The sequence below is a fragment of the Candoia aspera genome, chromosome 1 (assembly GCF_035149785.1).
Source record: "Candoia aspera isolate rCanAsp1 chromosome 1, rCanAsp1.hap2, whole genome shotgun sequence".
Taxonomy (NCBI): Eukaryota; Metazoa; Chordata; class Lepidosauria; order Squamata; family Boidae; genus Candoia; species Candoia aspera.
In genome coordinates, this window is record NC_086153.1 from 129,423,351 (window position 1) to 129,446,884 (window position 23,534).

At 41.1% G+C, this 23,534-nt stretch overlaps 1 protein-coding gene across 1 annotated transcript in view; it reads right to left on the reverse strand.

Annotated features, from left to right (window-relative positions):
- Positions 1-23,534, reverse strand: part of FAM83B (family with sequence similarity 83 member B) — a 51,095-nt gene that overhangs the window by 22,186 nt on the left and 5,375 nt on the right. Inside the window, exon 2 of the mRNA XM_063313534.1 lies at positions 15,377-15,881. Coding sequence (XP_063169604.1) covers positions 15,377-15,820 — 444 coding nt within the window. The 5' untranslated portion in view covers positions 15,821-15,881. The remainder of the gene's footprint in view (positions 1-15,376; positions 15,882-23,534) is intronic.

The window sequence follows — 23,534 nt, forward strand, 5'->3', positions numbered from 1 at the left end:
TAGTTTTGAAGAGCAGAGCAAGAACATGTTACAGTAACCATGGTATGATTACTATTTCACCTTGACAGGAGATGATAAAGGCATGGACATTATCACCAGATCCACTTTCCTAGAAAGTCAAGACAATTGGCACAGAAGCTGAACATCAGCAATGGCATTTCTGGCCACCACTGCCATCTGATCATCCAGTAGCAATACGGACTCGAGAAACCCATAATATTGCAAGACTGTCCATTTTGTCTCACCATGTGGTTTATGTTGGAAGACAATGAGGTTGTTGCAAACACTCTTGCTTTCAAAATCTCTATCTTGAGCAACCTGTTTTGTACCACAGCACAGTGGGAAGGAAGGAAGGAAGGAAGGAAGGAAGGAAGGAAGGAAGGAAGGAAGGAAGGAAGGAAGGAAGGAAGGAAGGAAGGAAGGAAGGAAGGAAGGAAGGAAACCAGGTAAGAGAAAATTGAATACAGCAGCTTAAAAGCATGAAAATTTTAAGTACATTAACTCAGTATTAAAATGTGACTGTATATTGCTTTTCAGGATGCATTTAAGTTTTTTATTCATTCAGTTCCAGAGGCCCAAGTTATCATTAAAAAACAAAACTGTGATTCAAAATTCCAAGGCACCATGAAATGTTACACAGAATTATTCCATATATAAAATGAAGGACTGTGCTTTCAGAAATAATGAATAAACATAATGAATTCATTTCTGAAATCATTTAAATAGTCACTTTCTTCCCAAAGACTTCAGCAATTTAAAATTCATCATCAGCATCTCCCCAAAGGTTAGTTAAAACTATTGTGCTTCAATGCTGTGCTTCAAGCAGAAGCTAATTTTCACCTCGTGAAAAGTTCAGAAGAAGAAAATACTGATAATAAACAGCAAGGAGTCAAAAGAGATTTAGAAACATATAAATTCTCTTTTTCACTTTAGGCTGGATTTCAGTAGTCAGTCTATAGGCTTTGAAATTCATTGCAAGGTGAACTTTCCAAAACAGTGCACATCACACAAAATTAATTTACTTTCAAAGGAAACCTTAAGCCTACCATTATGTTTCACAAAACACCAGCCATATCATAAAGTGCCCTAAATTTAACAACCTACTCACAGGCACAACGCCTACTTATACTTTAAAGTCGAGAAACACGTCAACTGGAGAGGAAAAAAGAAGGAATGTGAGAAATCCCTTGAGTTAGAGAAGTGGGGATGAAGAAGAAAGAAAAGGAAAGGGCTGGGAAATTCAGAAATGGTACGAGAGTAGAAGGGAGCTAGTTATTCCATCACAGGGGAGAAATGAGTGGGAAATCACTTTAGGAGGCATTAGGAGGAAGGCAATATGTAGTTTGGGGGAAGTGTTTGGTGGGTCTGAGAGAAAATTATTTGGATGTGATGTTTCTATTTGAAAGAAATACATTTAGAGGAAATAATTTTAGAACCCAATAGTTTTAGAATAATGTATTTAGAACTTGTAAAAATAGACTTGTGTCCTAATAACATGGTAGAAATCATAGGCTTAAACAGATGTATTTCTAGCTTCACCAATGCATCTTTCTTTTAAAAATGGGATTTTGTTGTGGTAATAAATACTTTGTTTGCTTGTGCCCATGGTTGTCATTTTGTGCCAGTGCCTGCAAACTTACTTAAAAATCCAGATGTGGCCACAGAACCCAAAACACAGAATAGAGTGTACATATTAAAAATGTTCAAATCTAGACACTCTAAAAACAAGACAGAGATCTAATGCTAAGCTAAAGCACAGATGTCTCCAAGCTGTGAGCGCAGTGGCAGAAGTATTTCATGGGAATCATGATATGAGACCAAGTTAATTAAAACATTTAATGCATCTTTGAATATATCATGCACTGTATTTAAATAAAAAATACAGCATCCTAGCAACAGTAGGACAGTTCCTCCTAACACAGCACTAGATTGGGGTTCCCACTGAGCCTTCCAATCAGCTTTTGTGGTTTTGAAAATTTTAAGAGTATGAATGGAGCATTTTACAAAGAGGCCTTGTACTTCCTTTCCTACCTTATTTCAACTTTTTTATACTAAAAGTCACTACCAAATTTGGTCAAATTTCACTTAAGTGATCTTGAGGTGTTGGGGATTGCCTTTAACCTGTGGACTGCAGGTTGGCCATTCTTGCCTAATAGAAAGAATAATTTTAGAAAGATTTTTTTTGTCAGAACTGCAACTACAGAATTAAAAACTCCCAATTCTACTATAGTGCTTAGATCGCATTTCAAAAAAAAGCATGTACATTAAATGTAAACACAAATTTAATGTCACATGTAGAATGGGCTCTACTTGCACCAGTGGTTATAAATCTTTAACCAATCAGGTAAAATCTTTTACCAAAAGCAAAGCGCTGAAACTGGATTAAATTTAGTCTCATTCTAATTAGTACTTAAGAGGTTATGTCATACAATTGTTCAGTTCAATAGCAAGTACCTTAATCCATGTAACCAGAGAGCTAGTTTTCTTGCTTTTTTACACATATAAGGGATATAACACAATCAAAGACAATGCAGTGATCTCACTTCACTGCCAATTTTATTTTTCCAGATGTTCTGACTGGTTTTACATCACCTAATGAAGGAGTGGACTATAAAATATTAGAAAAGTATATGAGCACTAATAACCTAGTTGTCAGGGCAGCCTTGCTCCGAATAAAACACAGACTCACTTAAAGGGTTTAAGGATTTCCGGGTTTATTGAAGCAGAATGCATGCGGAGAAAAAGACAGGAATGCGGGTGTGGTATCAGGGTCTCCTGTTTATACCCCGGTGGTGGACCTTGTTCTCCTCTACCCCCTATTGTCCCCCAAGCCAGGTCCGGATGGGTGATTAGCGTTGGTATGGGTCCGACGATGGGCGATTCGGGCGATCTCCGACGTTCCCCTTTGTCTCCTTGCCTTCGTCCGGTGCAGGTGCGTCGCCCGGGGTAATGGGTGGGAGTTCCCCCGATCTGTTAATGGTTTCCAGATCCTGTCCGAGGTGCGGTTCTATTGTACTGTTGATTTATTTATGGGTTTGGGTGCTTAAGGGATGATGTATGTGTTTAAAGGATAATGGTTATCTTTCCTGATGTGCATGTTCCGCGTTGTGATGCACTTATGCCTTGCAACGGGGAACATGACACTAGTCTTCTAGCATGGGGAAGAGTGTCACATTACATAGTACTGGCATGTTACCATGTTCTGATTATTTACAATGAGGAAAATATGCTTTAGAGTAGGGTACTTCAAAGTGGTCAGTATTGGACTATCCAAGGGGTTGTTGTTGTTACTATTTGTGGTACCATTATTACTATGTTATTACTATGTTATTATTCATAGTACTATTAGTTAAAATGATAGTTATTAAATTATTTTCATATAAAAATGTTTGGGGGTCAATGAACATTCGGAAACTTCACAAAGAGGTCAAAGAGCTGAAGAGTTTGGAGACCCCTGCTTTAGAGAGATTCAAACAATTTTTTTTAGGTGTGTTCTGAATATACAGAATGGTCACTGAATTGGCAGACATCCAACCACTTACCTGACACCTGGTTGGTTTTAAGAAAACACATAATACGTTTCTCAAATACCCTTTCAATAACGACTTGTTACCAAATGTAAGAAGCTGCCACAAAGAGTTTCTCTTCCTTAATAAATATGAATCCCCATACAGAAGGAAGAGGAGATTGAATGCTCAAAATGAAAAGCATTTCTGAATGAAACACAAAATGACAGAAGCTGGGTTAGAAAAGCAGACATGTAAAATTGCATTTGCTGAAAACGCAGCTACTGTTTGAAAAACAGCCAGGACAGGTAATGCATGTAATTAAACGCTGGGATACATGTTCCAAACTCTTTAAGTTCAATAACTCATAGCTTTAACTTCTACATATTGTAAACTCATGTTAGTATGACATCTCTGCAGCTGAGATTTCATTCTCACTTCCCAAAGAACTGGAATGGCTGGGGCTGCAATTAGCAATTAGTATACAAAAGCTAAGATTCCAAAGTAGGAATCATACTTTTTTGGCATGTAACAACAAATGTGTAAGACCTTAACAGGTAACAGCCTTGCAGATAAGTACAAAAAAGATTGTTACAATCCTCAGTACATTTTTACTACTGACTTGTTAATACAGTCACAGAGTGGGGAGCCAGCTAGTTATTTGGACCAAAAGAATAGTGCTGTGGATTAGATTTCCAAATCATACACCATAATTATTCAGAAATGTCATTATTTTCGGTGTTTATTGAGCTTTCTGCCCATTCTGTTCATTCTTCAGACAGTCTAATGATAAAAAACCTAGCTAATCACTCCTACTTAATGACTGGAACATTTCAGCTGCAGACAGATAAGCACTGTTCACCAGGATAACGTAACCCTATTCTGAAATCTGCTAGTTGCTACCCCATTCCATCTAGGCTCTCAACAGAAGCAAAGATACATAGGCAACTTTTTTCACTAATTTAAGTAATTAGATGCCAAGTAGCTGTACAATTTCCCCCCAAATAAAGAATACCATTCACAAGATGACTATTGGGTGACAATGCCAGTTCTATCTTGCAGAATTGTAATGGTTGCCCACCCCAAGCACTCAGACTCACAAGAGGTTACTTAAATGAAATCTGATTTATTAGGGAAATTATGGCAAATACAGAGAAAGCTGAGAATGAGCAAAAGCGCGTGAAAATACAAACTAAATCCCCTTGCTTGAGGAAAACCCCTCTCTCGCCCGCCCATAGCAACCACCCCTCCCAGGTGCTGAAAACCGTTAGCCTCAGCCTGGGAAAGCAACCTTGAATCCATGACCTAACCCAAACACATTCCAATATCGCAGCCAAGAGATAACACCTCAGCAGAGTGGAATCATCCACCCGCTCCTGAGAGCAAGCCCCCTCCAAGGAAATGACATGCGAGGCGTTACGATGTACCAGGCACACTGAAACGTTGAACATGACATACTGCCCCCCCCAAAAAACATACTACCCCAACATATCTAAGGAGCTGGTTTGGAGGGATAAGCAGCATGGAATCTGTGAACAAGAGTAGGGGAAGCAACTTCGTGAGCGGCCACCCATTCCGGGTGGGGAAAATGTTTCCAGCGAACTAGGTACTGCAGTGTGTTGCGAAGCCGACGAGAGTCAAGAATTTCTTTGACTTCAAAATGCTGTTGCCCATCAATCATAATAGAAGGAGTCGTCGGTTGATCATGCCAGCGGTCTGAGCGAGTAAGGGGTTTGAGCAAACTGCAATGAAAGACAGGGTGTAAGCGTCTTAGATTATGTGGCAAGTCAAGTTTAAAAGTCACCGGGTTTATCTTTGCAACAATAGGAAATGGACCCACAAATTTAGGAGCCAATTTTTTAGATGGTTGGGAGGACTTGATGAACTTGGTAGATAGATACACCATGTCACCCACTTGAAAAGCAGGGGAAGAGGCACGCTTCCGATCAGCATGCTGTTTGTAAGCTGACTGTGCTTCAGCTAGTGCTTGCTGGATGACTGGCCAAGAGTCCTCCAGTTGTGTTGCCCGGTTGGATGGCGAAGTAGGCGAGACAGGCGGCTGCGGCAAGTCAGGGATCGGGACAAAGTCCCTGCCATAAACGGTACGAAAAGGGGTTTGACCAGTGCTTCGATGAACAGCGTTGTTGTAGGCAACCTCAGCAAAGGGAAGGAGGTCAACCCAATTATCTTGTTGGTAATTCACAAAAGCACGCAAATATTGCTCGTGTGTTGAATTTAGGGCCTCTGTGGCCCCGTCAGTCTCAGGATGCCACACCGTGGACAATGCCTGTTTAGTGCCCAAAAGTTTCAAAAATGCCCGCCAAAACTGCGAGGTAAACTGGGTGCCTCTGTCAGAAATTAAGCAGGAGGGACACCAGTGTAACCTGTACACGTGTACAAGGAACAGGTTGGCTAACTGTCGCGCCGAAGGAATGGAGGCGCATGGGATGAAATGAGCTTGCTTGGAGAAATAGTTTTTCACTACCCAAATAACAGTTTTTCTTTGGCTGGGAGGTAACTCCACTATGAAATCCATGGAAACCTCCTCCCACGGGCAAGCGGGACTGGCCACTGGTTGCAACAAGCCTTGAGGCTTCCCCACCTTGCGTTTAGACATAGCGCATACAGAACAAGAGGCAACATAGTCCTTTACATCCTTGCGCAACGCAGGCCACCAAAACTCTACGAACCAGGTGCAAAGTCTTTACAAAGCCAAAATGCCCGGCAACCTTATCATTGTGTGAACGGAGTAACACCTCTTTTCGCAAGTTGTCAGGAACATAGAGACGATTGGACTTCCAAGCGAATCCCCGGTCAAAAGTAACACTGTCTCTATTCGCTAGCAACCAAGTGTCAGTTTTTAACTCCTTTAGAAACTTTTGTTGCAATTGCAATGAAATAGGCAAGGTGCCCTGCAGGGCGGAATCAGTGCCGGCAGGCTGCTGCGCACGGGTCTGACTACGGGTCACAGCTTGCATTCCCAGTTGTGGCTGTGTCCACAGGGTACTGACCACCTCTGGCGCTGAGCTAGAGTCCTGGGGCTGCCTGGACAGCGCGTCTGCTAAAAAGTTCTTTTTCCCTGGAATAAACTTCAGCTTGAAATTGAAACGGCTGAAGAACTGAGCCCAGCGAACTTGTTTAGGACTCAGCTTGCGGGGGGTACGTAGTGCTTCCAAGTTCTTATGGTCAGTCCACACCTCAAATGGATGATTAGCCCCTTCCAGCAAATGGCGCCAAGTGTCTAAAGCCGCTTTGACTGCAAAAGCCTCTTTTTCCCACACATGCCAACATCTCTCTGTCTCAGAGAATTTGCGCGACAGGTAGGCACATGGTTTTAAACAACCCCCCTCATCCGCTTGCAACAGCAGGGCACCAATAGAATAATCAGAGGCATCTACTTGAACAACAAAAGGCTTGGAGGGATCAGGATGTTGTAAAATGGACTCCTGCGTAAAAGACTTAGCTGATCAAAAGCCGCCTGACAAGCAGGAGTCCATCTAAGCAGCGCGCCTGGGTGTTTTACCCGGCGGGTTTCTCCCACACCCTTCGTCCAAAGTAAATCAGTCAGGGGTAAAGCTGTCTCCGCGAACCCCTTTATGAACAAACGGTAGTAATTGCTGAACCCCAGAAAACTTTGAAGTTGCCTGCGGGTGCAAGGTCTCTCCCATTCCAGGATGGCCTGAATCTTGGCAGGATCCATCTCTATGCCCTTATCTGAGATCCTGTACCCCAGATAATCAATTCGTTTCTGATGGAATGCACATTTAGACAGTTTAGCATACAATTCAGCTTTCCTTAGCTTAAGAAGCACCTGCTTAACCAACTGCACATGTTCTTTCAGAGTTTCAGTATAAATCAATACATCATCCAAATAGACCAATACCCCCTTAAACAGATGTTCATGTAATACTTCATTGATCAATTGCATGAACACCCCAGGCGCCCCAGCCAAACCAAACAGCAAAACCTTATATTGAAAAGCTCCCAAAGGGCAATTGAATGCTGTTTTCCATTCATCCCCCTCCCGGATCCTCACACGGTAATAGGCTTCCCTTAAATCCAGTTTCGAGAAGATTTTCCCCTTTGCCAGATGTGATAACATCTTTTATCAAGGGCAAGGGATATTTATTTGATATCGAGACTGCATTGAGCCCACGGAAATCGGTACAGAGTCTTAATGTCCCATCTTTCTTCGGGCGGAAGAGGACCGGTGCCCCCACTGGCGAACTAGCTGGTTCAATGAACCCTCTTGCCAAGTTTTTGTCCACAAACTCCCGTAACAAAGTTAGTTCTTTCTGAGTCATTGAATAAATCTTTGGCTTAGGCAATTGGGTGTTCGGTACCAGCTCAATGGCACAGTCAGTTTTCCGATGGGGGGGAAGTTGATCCGCTTCTTTCTCCCCGAACACATCAGCAAATGCCTGGTAGTCCTCAGGTAGCCCCTCAAGAGGAGAGGTTGGATATTGCGGAGTCGCAGCTGCCACTATCCCCGCCACCTCCTCTGGGGCTTCATTTCCCTCTGGTGCCTGATAAAATCCGTCCCTAAAGGTTACAGTCTGATAAACCCAATTTATCTGAGGATTTTGCTGGACCAGCCATGGGACACCCAAAACCACCAAAGGACCCCCCACTGGAGCTACTACAAATGACAACCCTTCCCGGTGGCTACCCATTTGTAAGGCTACCAAACCGGTGAAATTGGTGACCGGTTTGCCCCCTGCGATGGACCCGTCCAGCTGAGTGAAAGCCAGGGGTCGTTGCAAGGGAAAGGTAGGCAACTCCAAAGCAGCCACCACATCCGGATGCATTAAGCACCGTGAGCACCCAGAATCAATCATCGCCCACACTTCGATCGTCTTCGTGCGTGATCCCAACTTTACTTTCACAGTGAGAATGCGATAGTTGCCACTCACCGACACAGGCTCGCGCCCCTCCTCTACCACCTGCCCTGCGGCAACCTTTAGAGCAGGTGGCTGGCGTTTCCCGCCGGCTGCCGCAAATCAGGCTCACCCTCTTCCCCGTAAAACGGCACGCTCTCCATCTCGCTGTCGGCCACCGCTGCTTTTATCTTCCTCGGCAAAGAGGGGGACTTTGCAGTCAACTTTCCTTGCCGGTCCTCGCCCTTCGCCACGCTGCCGCGCGGTGCCCCTCTTTTCTGCAACGCAGGCACTGCCCCTTCGCATAGCGGCGCTCCTTCTCCTCGTCCCACGAACGTTGTCTGGCTCTTCCTACGGGGCCCGAAGGGCGGGTGGGTTTTCCATCCCGCCCCGACTTCGTCGCCCGTCTCTGTGCGAACACCTCGTGGGCATGCTCAGCCTTCCCAGCGAGCTGGATCCACCCGTACAAGCTGTCAGGATCATCTCGTCCCAGCGACCAGCGCAGCACTTCAGTGTTTAAACCATCTTTAAACAGCTCTATTACAGTTGCCTGCGACCAGTCTTCCACCTTCCCCACGAGCGCTTTAAACTCCAGTGCGTAATCAGCCACGGTTCTCGATCCCTGCTTGAGTTCTTTCAAGGCACGCTTGGCCCACTCCTTAGCTAGGGGATCTTCGAAATGGTGCTGTATGGCCCATAGGAATTCGTCAAATTTGTCCAGTTCAGGGGCTTCCGACTGGCACATCTGCACATACCAGTCCGCTGCCCTCCCTTTAAGCTTGGTTGCAATGGTGATGATTTTTGCCTTTTCCGAGCGAAAAAGCGAACCCCACTCTTCCATATAAGCCTTGGCATTTGTCAGAAAGAACGAAAGTTTTGTCGGGTCTCCGTCGAACTTGACAGAGAAGTCCCTCAGGCCTCCACCCGGCGGGCCGCGCCCCCCCACAGGCAGTTCAGCTGCTTTGGCAGCTCCCTGCTGCCTCCGCTCAGGGACGGGCGGCAGCGCTAGTTCCACCCTGGGAGCCCGATCCCCCTCTCTCGGGCGAACTCCCCTTCCCTGATCCGGAGACTGTGTCTGGGAGGAAGGGGTCGAATGCCGCTGGCTTGACCCCTCCCGCACTTCTTTCAGCGAACTCAAGTCCATGCTCATTTTCTGCAGAATGAGCTCCATGGAATCCATCTTCGACTCTAACACCCGAATCCGGTCTGGAGTGGGGGACTCCCCCCCCCCGGCACCACCTGTATCACTGTTGGGGACAGCGGGTATCTCTGCCTCCAAGACGAGCCCCTCGCCTCCGAGAAGTCCCCACGACTGTCGTCCCAGGTGACCAGTTCTCCCGGGGTCGTGACCGTGGTCTCTGGCGCGGTTTTCATGCCCGCAGCTTCGCCTTCCGATCCCGAACTCGCCTCCTCTCGAATCGCTGAGAGCTCTCCCAGAGGGGCTCTGTCGGGTCGCATCATAGTAGAGTCGGGCTCTCCCTCGCTCGACTCCTCACTCTCCACCATTAGCACATTTGGATCGATCATCGCCAGCACTTTCCCTCACAGGATCGGAAGAACCTTTCTTTTCCTGGATAGGGGCCAGCGGGATTTGAAGTTTTGGATTCTCAGCTTTATGTAATGGTTGCCCACCCCAAGCACTCAGACTCACAAGAGGTTACTTAAATGAAATCTGATTTATTAGGGAAATTATGGCAAATACAGAGAAAGCTGAGAATGAGCAAAAGCGCGTGAAAATACAAACTAAATCCCCTTGCTTGAGGAAAACCCCTCCCTCGCCCGCCCATAGCAACCACCCCTCCCAGGTGCTGAAAACCGTTAGCCTCAGCCTGGGAAAGCAACCTTGAATCCATGACCTAACCCAAACACATTCCAATATCGCAGCCAAGAGATAACACCTCAGCAGAGTGGAATCATCCACCCACTCCTGAGAGCAAGCCCCCTCCAAGGAAATGACATGCGAGGCGTTACGATGTACCAGGCACATTGAAACGGTGAACATGACAAGAATGCTCCCTACTGCTCTTACCTTTGTCCTTTTTCCAGGCAAGAGAGAACCCTTTATACAACATACTGGGTTACAACCACCTCATATTTTTATTTTCTAAAAAGTGTATGGGTACTGTTCAGGGCCCACAAGAATTCTCAGAAATAAAGGTGAGGCTAGAGGCTGACACTTTGCACTGGAGAGTACCAGGTTTCTGGTTTTTTTAATTAAAAGCATGTCTTAAAATGCAAGAAGTCAGATATGAAAAGGAGTTTGACAAGATCCAAGGGAGGTGTCTTTGGCAATACACTGGGACACAGGAGCCGCCAGTAGAAAATAATATACTTCAGATAAACAAACAACAATCAGTAAGCCAGCAAATACAAATTAAAAACCTAGTAAGAAATCAAATCAGTAACATATCCACTGCTTCTGAATACTATCTAAGGTATGGGTTTTTTTAGCTTAACATTTAAAATCATTGAATGAACAAGAGGCATCCTAGGGAAGAGAATTCAGAAATGATGATCTAATTCATGTGGCCACCTACTGTAACTCAGTTAATAGGAATATGCAAAGCAGGCTTGTGGTTTATGAACATAATTATCGGATAGGTTTATATCAATTAAAATTAATATAACAAGGGATGTTTAGCTGCATGCAAAAAGTGTACATAATTTAAAATAAACTTTTATATAAATAACTTTGCGTGAAGCTGAAAAGCAACTGCTGCAAAGGAATGATTTTTACACCCAGCAGTTACGTAGAAGATCAGCTCTGCTCATCCCAGCAGGAATTATTTATGTACATGCTGGAGAGATTCTTCAAGTGAACAACCAGAAACCCCCAATATCTATAAAATCAATGTTTTTCTCTTGCGTACGGAGATATTTGTAAACGAACTGGGGTAAAATAAACATTATCAGGAGCACAATGTGTTATCAGACTTAGGAGGAAAAAAGGGATTGCTCAGCACGTCCTTCAATGGTCTTCCTTGTGGCTACATTTGTTTTTGATACAAATGCAACAGTTTATGTGGCTTAATGAAAGAGTATAATTCTACTAGATTTCAAAAAGTTGTGTATCATTTTGTCCAAGGATTTAAATGAAAAAGCTGATGGGGCTTTCCCCTTTACTTCATTTAAAATGTATAGAAGGGCTTTAGAGAAATGTTTGTTACACCGACCTGGTTAATTTTATCTACAGAACTGAGCTTAAAGAAAGCATAAGCAGCTCTGTTTCTGCTCCAATTTGCATCTGTGTCCACATCAAACCAACACTACCTTTTCATGCCAGAGAAGTTCTGTCATGACTCCAAAAGCATAGAGAGGTTTGTTCTATTATTTATTTATTAGCAATGGGATCAGCTTATTTTACACCCTTGATGGTAAGAATCTAATCCTTATTTGCAATTAAAGGGATTACCAATCATTTGGGAAGAAAAAAATCTGGCCCAGCCTGCTTTTCTAACAGCAGCTTGCGGTGCAGAAGACAGAAATCCCCAGAAGCAACTTTGCACAGAATTGATTCTAATATTATTGCTTGCCTATAGTTGAAGTTCTGGTTAAAGAGAACAGCCAGAAGCAAGTTAGCAATTCTAGTAGCATGTAGTTTCATCATGAACAACCCATCTGAAACAATGAAATGTTTTCAGATACTGTTTCTATCAGATATACCTATTTAAATACAAGAAGCTTTAAGATTCCATAATAATGCTCTTACATTATTTTGGATTTCAAAGATAATATACATGTTAAGATACAAATGAATGTGTTTATGGGAAATGTGCGAAGATGACAGCAGCTGTATCACTTTCAAGTAGGCATTTGCTTTTCTAGATCTATACAGAACTCCAAGACAAATCTTGAAAAATAAACCTTATAATCAACACAAATATTACCTATGAACAGCACTGTATTTTTCTCCTTACATATATGGTCATACACAAACAACTATTTCAGATATTTTTAAAAATATATATTTTGAATTTAGGAAAGGATGGCCTCATAAATACTCTCCTACATAAGTAGCCCTTCAGACTAAAAAGTGCAAAGCCTCTCTCAGAACTAAAATTGCCTAGATCAAATCTTGTTTACATAGTGCAGTGAATTCCACCATTTCCATCCTATTTCCATGTTTTACATGTAACATTAGGAATTAGCTGTTAGAAAAATGAAGCAGTCTTTTTCTACCACCGCAAGACCTTTTATTACTAGTGGTAGTCCTTGCTTAACAACCACAATTGAGACCGGAATGTTGGTTGCTAAGCAAAGCGGTCATTAAGAGAATCTGACCTGATTTTACAACTTGTTATGGTGGTCATTAAGTGAATCACCATGTCGTTAAGTGAACCACGTGGTTGTTAAGTGAATCATGTGGTTCCCCATTGATATTATTTGTCAGAAGCCAGCTGGGAAAGTCAAAAATGGTGATCACATGACCACAGGATGCTGTGACAGTCATAAATGCGAACCAGTTGCCAAGTGTCCAAATTGTGATCATGTAACCAGAGGGACACTGCAGCAGTCATAAGTGTGAGCGCTGGTTCTAAGTTGGTGTTTTCAGCACCGTTGTCAGTCTCAACCATCACTAAATGAATGGTCATTAAGTGAGGACTACCTGTACTCTATTATCATTATTCAGCTTTCACTGTTGAATTAGGGTTATTACAAATGGTAGTATAGTAACTGCCTGTATTTTTAATCCACCCATGATAAGTTACAGCATGTGGAATTGAGGACTAGGTCAGTTTGCAGGCCATTTGACTTTAGTTCTGAGATTACAAACCATCTTCTACTGCGTGATTGTTCACTAAAAATTGCCATGGATAATCAAGCCTATCTGGTGAAGACAAAGCTGCTCTAACTTTAATGCTTTTTTGTACCATGGATTATTTTTAACAGTCAGTGCCAGTCTTGTTCACAATAACGTATCTTTTGCTATTTTCAACTTTATAAGAATGAATTTCTTGTGCAACAAACTTGTGCAACAAAAGTTACCTCTTTGCTATTGTATCCCCTAACCCAAAACTACTCCAGAAGGTTCTGCAACTCTCCAAAACAAATTGCATGGCAGGCTAGAAAGGAAGGAGGAATACAAATCATTGGCAGCTATGCTTCCTATCAGGATATAACTCCACTTGTGCAATCTTTCTGAATATACTATTCTCGTCTTATGTCAAATATCTCCCACTTATTTTAGAATCAGTACTGTCAATGCTGTCATGGCAACAGATGGCATACAAACAGTGTAATGTCTTCAAATTCTCCTTAAAAGTATATTCAACGGAACTACCGTTAGGACACGTTATCTCCTAAAATTCAGCCTCGTACTATCTCCATCATTACAAAGAATAACCCTATCCTATGAGGAAGTTTTAAAACTTTTAAATAAATTAAGCAATGTGCACATAAATGGTATTAATGAGATAAATGTCAGAGAATTATTAAGTTCTCAAAATTCTGGAAGAAAGCAAGAGTGAAGAATATAGAGCAGAATTATTGAAAAAGGCTAGCAATTGTATAGTATTGTCATTCAATTAACTTGGTTACACAAATGAAATATCACTCATTTATAAACTCTCTGACAATATATTTGGAAGATCTGGAAAAACAGAAGTTTTATTTATACAGCATATAACTAAGCTGGAACTCCAAAGAACTATAAATCTGAATATACGATAATTGGTTGGATACTATAATACCAGACTCACACAAATGTCTGAAAGCTGATCAATAATTTTTCAAATTAGCTCAATTCATCTACATAGCCAAAATGATCTATGATAATTCCAAAACAAGATATTTTCGGCAGTGTTGTAATGTCTGGAGTATACTGCAATGACTGAGCAAGCCTTTGAGCTGTGTCATATCTGGTCCTTTGCTAACAATTGCTAAAATTGATGGCACTGATGTAACTGTTCTCTTAAATTATATGGAATTGACTAATAGTGATTCAATCAAGAGTTCCATGTGAGCAAAAAAGGTACTCATAAAGTTCCACTTATTTTGCAGGAAAAATCCATGTACCATACGCAAATAAATTCTTATAAGTTCAATTTCCTCCACTGACGTAAATGAAGATACCTAGGCAGGTAAATAAATGCTGTATATGTATAAAACAATACAGAAGGAAGGCATCACCCCAACTTTTAAAGTATTACATTTGGAGCAAAAAAGGGAAGCAAGTGTTGTAGCCAAAACCTGGCTCACCTAAAGCAACCAAATCACTTTAAAGATACAATATAATTTTATTCAGAATGCAAACAATATAGTGTACACCGGACACCCAGAAAAAGCATTAGCAGCTTGCTGGACAGACCTGAGCAAAGACAGAACCATTTTTATATATGCTTGGCCTACTACATTGCAAAGGCAAGACAAAAAAAAAAGGCAGACACATTGTAAATTAGAGCATGACGTTGGAATGCTTTTGATAAACCCATCTTCTTGTTATTCATCCCTTCCTACTATGTCAACATGTCAGCTATACTATCTCTGAGATATGGTCAGTGAATATAAACAATTTTGGTTTACTAGGCCTTAATTTTGACAACTCTGTGTGAGAGGCCCTAGCAATTTCCTCTATACTGTGGATCTTATTTAGTTTATGCCCCAACAGCTGATATTAGCCACATAATGACAAGAAGTTTAGATCTCTCTACCTTAATCTCAACCACATTCTCAGTTCCACAGCTGCTTTTCAAAAAGGAAATATGGGCTTGACTCAGAATATTTTCCCCCTATTTTTCTTAGTTCTAAATAATTTTCCTGTTACATCTTTCACTTTACCTTTCCAATAAAGATATTTATATTCTCAGAATTTTTGTAGGTATTTGTAAGTTGCTTGAAAATGTATGAGGCAACTAAGTAGACAAAAAGTCCTTTTAAATTTTGATAAACTTTGGTTGAATAATAGACACTGATCTGAATTCCCAATAAAATCAAAGTCATATACTCATGAACAATACATATTTCATTTTTTAACAGAAAGAAGAAATAATTTACCTTCCTTGCTTCTTTGATCATCTTCCTAATAGTTTCTTTTATTGTAAAGGGTTGTATTCGTGGGGGATGGAAAAGTAGCTCAATATTTGTACCACCAGAAATTCCAGGCATTACATAAGGCCAACCCAAGTCAAGATTAGGAGCTTCCACATCTGATTCCATAGGCCAGTATGTCCCTGAGGAAGAGGCATCATCTACACTGTTGTCAGTAGCATAAACCGTGTTTGGGGGAATTTTCTGAACAGTGTTCAATATATAATTAATCTCATCTTCTGCCAGGAACTCAGAACATCTTTCCTTAGCAAGAAATTCTTTGTAAGCCTCTGAACCACTTTCAATTAACACGTCAATGGCAAGTCTGTAACACTCTTTGTAGTGCGGCTCAAGGTAGTTGTCGGATCTGCATTCATCATGTAAAGATGACAGCAAAGATGAGGTTTCCATTTTCAGAGTAATTTTGGATCAAAGACTTCTTAAACCTCCATGCACGCACTACGGAATGTACCTAAAACAAAAAGAGGAATACAGATCAAAATGCGGATAAGATAATGTAAAGCTTGTTCAATATTATTCAAACCAGCATGAATATTTCCCAGGGTTTAATACTATCCTTTTGAACAAATAAGAAGGTATTTTATTAAGCATATAGTAAAGTGATTAGAAAGTTAAATAAGCTTGGGGAAATGATGACAGAGACAGCAACTTGCACAAAACGTTTTCTGTACAATGACTGATTATGCTGTGTATTACGCAACAGCCATTTGTGTTTCTCAGTCTTTTTCAACATATGAATTTGGTATTTGACAATAAACTCAGCAATTTAAGTATGTTCTCTCTCAAAGGTGGTTCAGAAATCTAATATATTTATTTCCAGCTATCCAGTCCAAGTGGCTATCACCCTACATACCAGTCTACAAGATTAGCTTGGAGCAGCACAAAGACCAGCAGTGGCTACAAAGTAGGTGTCAGCTGGGCTTCCAGTGGGGAATGGCAGACTGAACAGCTGTGCCCACAGGCTAAGAAGGTGGAGCTGACAATGCGGCAACTTTTTTCAGGCTCAGGCAGGTTTTCCTGAAGCCCAGAAACGTTCTCCAGATAAAGAAGAATACCTGAAATCATCCCATTTGTCCTCCGGACGGCTGCTTGTAGCCAGATGATCACAAACAGTGTTTTGCATTCAACTGGTAAGAGCTTTTAGCTGGGGAGCGGGACTGTCATCATTTTCCAAGCCGCGCTGTAGCCTTAAAGGGACACTAAGACCAGCCATCCCATTTCTAAATCTCCAATATTTATTTATATTTATATTTTTATATATATATATAAAAGTACACGTACCCTAAGAGAGGCTTTCTACAGCAAGGAGCTGGCTCTCTCGGTGCTTATCATTATTTTTGGGATTACTTTTTAAAAATTATTTTTTAAGTTATGGACTTGGTTTTCCTTCCAAATATAAAGGAGGACTGAGAGTAACAATTGTCTTCCTGTTGTTATTTTTGTATTAAATTCAAAGATATTAGCATCCTCCTACACGATGAATTGGCTGATTTGAACCTTCAGCTTTGTTTCTACTTTCCCATGGGAACTGTCTGCCTATCTCACTCTCGCTTGTATAAATACATTTTGGAACTTTTCCATATCTTCAATTTTCGCTGGTTAAGCTCCTAGGGGGCGCCATAATCTACTCCGTGAGACATGGAAGATTTTAAACAGATTTTTCTGATTTCCACCAAGATTTTAAACAGATTTCTTCTGACTCCTACCAAAACTTTTATGCAAGATATTCAGGACATCATGGAAAATATGAGATCTAAAATGTGCCATCAGTTTGGGGATCTGGTGGATGAAATCAAGGAATTCAACAGTGATAGAAATGTTTCTTCTAAAAGTGAGATTGGAATTTCTATTGAGATGCTGGATGAAGATTGGGTAGCGGAGTTGGAGAAATTTAAGGGAGGGAGATCTACAAGCAATAAGTGAAATTGACTTCCCGGTGGAATGCCATGAAAAAGGGAGGTTTTTTGAGGAGAAGCTGGAATTTTTAAGGGGGGCAGTTGGGCTGTTTGATTTTTCCAAGAGAAAAGCTCTGCGTACATTGTGGGGATATGTAAATGCTCTGGTTTATTTTGAACTGGGATATGGGTTAAAGAATGTTTATCTGGTTTGCTTTAAGGGTTTGGCTGATGTTAACTATTTTATTTATTAATTTAATTTTTATCCCTTTATTATTTTTATAAATAACTCAAGGTGGCGAACATACCAAATACTCCTCCCTCCTATTTTCCCCACAACAACCACCCTGTGAGGTGAGAGAAAGTGACCCTAACCCTAAGGTCACCCAGCCAGCTTTCAAACCTAAGGTGGGACTAGAACTCACAGACTCCTGCTTTCTAGCCCAGCACCTTCACCACTAGACCAAACTATTAAGTATAATGGCAGACAATTTATGGGCTTTTCAATTTTTTATTATAGTAGACAGAGATGTATAGAATAGTAGTACGAACGGAATAATTAAATATGTGTTATCTTTTGGGGGTGAAAAGTTGTTTAGGATTATATGATTTTTTTTAATGTAAGGGGAGGAGTAACTGTACTTAGTGATTTTTATTATGTGCTAGAGTGGAATAACTTACAGAAATAATGTGGCTTTGGTTTAATATAGAGTAAGAGATTGATTACGGAAATTTTTGTATATCCTTGCTGTTATAAGTCGGAAGCCACATCTTTTTGTAATTTTGAAAAAAAAATGTGTTTTCACACCTTTTTAGTTTCGTTTTCCTTTTTTGCAGTTTTCCATAGCTTTTATCTTTGTCTTGAAACTTAATAAATTTTTTATTAAAATAAAAAGGTGTTAGCCCTTCAAGGTAGTCCAAACAAGATGCACAAATCATGAGTACTAACATTACCTTTATTGTAAGGTTACAGTAACAGAATCTTACAAATCTGAAAGTATTTCTCACCTCCCTTACTTTTACTTTCCAGAAAACCAGGGAGGGTCCCCTGAGTTGCTTCCCATGCCCTCTTTCTTTCTGTGGGCTGATGTATCTTTTGCATAATGGTTTTCTAGGCTGTGGCTCTTCCTTCTGCCTCCCAAGGGCATTCTCACAGCCCATTACAGCAGGATTCTAAATTCACATATCATACACCACAAAAAGATTTGTTTAATTTTGACCAAGCATTCCACAGTTTATATACAATGGATTATGGCTTACCTAAGTACATAGATCCAACCAATTGTTGTTTGTTTAGCAAATAATGATTAAGCTATTGTTTTGCACTACGTCTGATGCCAGCCAGTAGGCAGTAGCAATGTTACCAGATGCAGATTAGCTCTGAGTCAGGCCAAATTTAAATAATGATGCATGTCCAGTGATTGCCAAACCTTAATCTACACTGAATCATTCTAAGTTACCTTGAGTCTGTCTTCTATTTCAAACACAGACCTACAAGTTGGAGAAAGGAACAGAGCTTAACTGCTTCGTCACTGACAACAGAAAAAATTCCGGCTCCCTGCTTTAGGAAGTTAAGCCATTTGTTTCAGTGCCATAATCCAAAGTCAAATCCTTTTCCTTAAAGAGATCTTCAAATTGTTTTCTGAAGTTCAGGAAACCTTCGAAGATGTAGGACATACTCTGAGAATTTCCTTTTCCTAATAAAAATATCCTACATTTATACCATGATCCTTGTGGCCTGTTCTTGGTTATAGAATCATATTTATAAATATGTAAATTGTAATTTAAAAAATATTATCTGTTGTCTTTGACTGCAGCAGTGCTTAAACACTGCTAATAACCTTTTGACTGTGAAAGGAGAACATGTGTGTACCATAAAGACAATCTCTGACTCCTGGTGATTGTGTCCAGAGAAGTTGTGTGCCACTGCCTTCTTTAAGGACATTTTTTCAACTTCACAGCCTAGCTAATCGTCCTGGGATTTCTTTGTGGTTCCCTCATCCAAGTCTTAGACAGGCCTGATCTGGCTCAGCTTCCAAGTCCAGACAAGTTCTGTAAGGTGCTGTAACTGGTTGCAAAAGTTTAAGCTGATAGCTTTTCTATAGTACATCTACTGAAATGGATATGCAAAAACTCCTCCTATGCCTTCTCCTGTTCAACTCTCTTCTTTCTCATATCTTTTATATGGAAAGATTATACCAGTGTGTCCCAAGCCTGCACCCTCCAAATGTCTTTGGACTGCAACTCACAGATCCCAAATTCCTCAGCCAACATGCCCTTCAGATATATTGTAGTCCCAAACTGGGGGAAGACTGGGCTCTAAAGAAAGGTATGCAACTTACCTCCAGTACACAGAATCTGAGTGCTCATTTTATTATTTCCTAGAGCTGATCTAATCCCCTTTCTGCTTGCATACCCTATATCGCTTCCATGGCTAATTAAAAGAACAACCCCTTTTCTCCCACACTTTGGAACAGACACTGAATCAGCAAGCTGCTGATAGGATTAAACCCTCAAAAGCAACCCTTTTTAAGATCTACAGGGGTTTTTTAAAGTCAAAATGTGTTCATTATGAAAGTTTTCTATGATTTTGCCACTAAAAAGAAACTAAAAAGAAAAGCAGAGGTTTGTTGTCCATTAGTTATAAATATACAGTAGTTCCATTAATAGCTAAATTTTACATAGCATTTAGTCAAGGAATAAGCAACCTAGTGCTCACCAGGTTATTTTAAATTTCAACTCACTTCAGCTCAATCAGTTCATCCAAAAGCAAGGGATTATGGCAACTTTTGGACAAGACATCTGGATAGTGCTAGCAGCTAGACCAGAGAAGAGATAGTAATAAATCTGGAGTTTCTACATAAGCAAGCTGTTTGCTGGATGTAGGGAACTGCTATTTTTGCAACATGTTTCCATGTATGAAAATAATCTACGTGCAAAACAGTTTCCAAAAGATAGTGCTTTGGTGAACTGAAATTCAAACCAGATTCATCAAACACAGCTGGCTATTTGTAGGCCTAGAATTTATTTAATTACTCTGAATTTGAAGTTCCATAAATGAATGGAACGGTCTATTAATCCTTGTCAAAACCAAACAGCAGCGTGACAAAAACATATTGTTGCATCTCTCCAACTGCAAGCAACACCTATCATTGTTATTTCAAAATAGCATAAAATATTGTAAAACACAGGCAATAAATACTTGATAACTCTGACAGACTATATGCCCAGTAAGAAAAACGAATAAGTAAAAAATCTTATTAAATGTGTACAGTTACTCATAGATCTGCAAACTTATCTGTCAAGAGATTCTCCAAAAGCCAAATGTTGAATGACTAAGTGCTAAATGTATACAAGTAAAAAACATGAATTAAAAGATTATTTCACATCACAGTTTATGCTAAATCTTTTGTGTTTTTACTTGTGCACACGATTAACAATTATCACCTTTTGTCCCTCAGTTTTATGCTTTATAACTGTTTCTACTTTATTGATACTGATACTATATGTTGTTTTGACTGGTGATTTGGGGAGGGGGAACCAGTTCCAGAGGGCAGGCACAAGAACAGAGAAGGCATGCCTCTAAGGACCCATCCCATGACACAGCTTTAAAGAGGGGCCCCCCACTGCGTGCAACTTTGTGGGAGGGGCAGCATTAACCAGAGATAGGCAGTCCCACAAACAACCTACTCTTATGTTATTTAGGGCTTTGTAGGTGATAACACCATGAATTGCACCCTGAAACCTAACAGAAGCCAGTACAGCTCACAGAATAGTAGTGTTATATGGGTATATCAGGATGCCCCCATTAGTACCTGCACCAATGCATTCTAGGCCGACTGCGACTTCCTGATGATCTTCAAAGGCAGTTCCGTGTAAATCATACTACAAAAATCCAACTGGGAAGTGACTACAGGGAGTCCTCACTTAATGACCATTTAGTGATGGTTCAGACTTACGACGGTGCTGAACAAACCAACTTACAACTGGTGCTCACACTTACGACCACCTCAGCATCCACGCAGTCATGTGATCATGATCTGGGCACCTGGCAAAATGGCAACATCACCATTTTCGTACCTCCCCAGCCAGCTTCTGACGAGCAAAATCAATGGGGAACCATGTGATTTGCTTAACGACTGGTGATTTGCTTAATGACTGCCACAAAAAAGTCATAAAATCGGGTTGGATTTGCTTAATGACCACTTCGCTTAGCAACCAAAATTCCAGTCTCAATTGTGGTCGTTAAGTGAGGACTACCTGTATGGCATGAGTGACAGTAAGTAGGGCTTCCCAGTCCAAAAGTAGGTGCAACCTGGCTACGACTGTCACCTGTTTCTCAGGAAGTAGCCAAGAGTCCAGGAGGAGCCCTAAATGGTACACCAGCTCCAAGTAGAGGAGTACAGCCCCACCCAAAATCACATGGGGAAAATTTCCTGATCCAGACCCTTGGGGGGTGGGGCAAAAGCCCATAGGCACTTAATCTTGCTAGAATTAAGTCAAAGTGTTCTTCATCATCCAGACTCTCACAGCTTCCAGACAATGGGAAAGAACCAAGACAGCATCACTTGTTGGTCAGGGGCAGAGATGCACAACTGAGTATTATCAGCATACTGATGATATATAACCCAGTGCTGACAGATGACTTCACCCAAGAGCTTCATGTTAAACAAAAGTGGTGAGAGTGGAGCCCTAAGACATCCTGCAGAGCAGGAGCCTAGTGCCAGACCTCTCCTTCACCACCCAACAACACTGACTGGAAGTGGTCCAGGAGAACCACACCAACACTGGTCTTCCCACTCTCAATCCCTTGAGCTGGTCCAGAAAGATACCATGGTTGATGGTACTGAAGGTAACTAAGCGATTAGGGACCAAGAAGGATGTACTTCCCCCATCCTGAGCCCACTATAGGTCATCAGAAAGTGCAACCACTGAAGTCTCAATGCTAAATCCTGGTCTGAAACCTGGGGTCCAGATTTTCCCCAGGGCCCTTTGAAGCTGCTTCTCAACAATCTTCCCTAAAAAGGAAAGTTGGAGACTGGATGGATACTGTCCAGCTGCACAGAATTCACCAATGGCTTCTTAAAGGGAGGCTGGACTAATCTAGTCTTCCTTACATACTTGTATGGTATACGTCTGTTCATAAGCCTCATTAGAAGTTTTAACATTAAAATTGATTTTAAGGGATTTTCCTTAATGCTTAAGTATCTTCTTTTATACAACATGTTGAATTCAATGTTTTCTCATTCCTTAACAGAATTGTCCTTTTCGAAGATTCTCAAAAGTTTCATCTCAAGTAAACCATGAATTGTTTGATTAATTGGTTACAAATCAGCCTGTATTCAGTTTTTAAACTAGAGCTTCAGATCTGAACTTCAATACTTTGCTACTATCCAAGGGTCTTTGCTAATACTAACACTTTACTATTATCCAAGGGTCAGCCATATTTTTGCAGTCAACATCTAGTACCCCTATCTTAAATCCTTATTTAGCAAATATAATTTCCATTTCTTCAGCAATCTTGCTTAAGCACCTATGTTTAATATACTTCAAAATTAGCAGGCCCATGTTTAATATACTTCAAAATTAAATGACTTCAAAACATTAAAAACTGGTCAAGGGGGTGAGATTAAAATCCTACTCTCCTGGGCTCACATGCTCCCAACCTCTACTGTCTTCCTACAAAGCCTAGAAATGTTCACTTTTCAGTTAACCATGGGTTCTTGTGTCTCTCAAACTAGAGGGTATGATTTACCATTATGGGGAGAACCAAAATAAATTAATTTCAAATCATGTGATAGCCAACAGGGATACTGAAATGAGGCTCAGTCATACACCTCTGAGAGAGTTAGTACTCACACAGATAATGAAAAACAATTTGATAGCAAATTTGACCACTGGCTTAATGACCATTAAGAACAGCACATACTACACATCTATTCCGCAAGCTGCATTGGTTACCAGTTTGCTTCTGGATCCGATTCAAGGTGCTGGTGATGATCTTTAAAGCCCTACATGGATGGGGCCAGGTTATTTGAGGGACTGGCTCGCCCCAATTACATCTACCTGCCCTATCAGGTCCAGCAAGGAGCTTCGTTTGGTGGGGCCCAGGAGAGCCTTTTCTGTCATGGCACTCACTCTTTGGAACATCATTCCCCCCAAGGTTGGCCTGAACCTGTTGGCCTTCTGGAAGGCTCTCAAAATTTGGT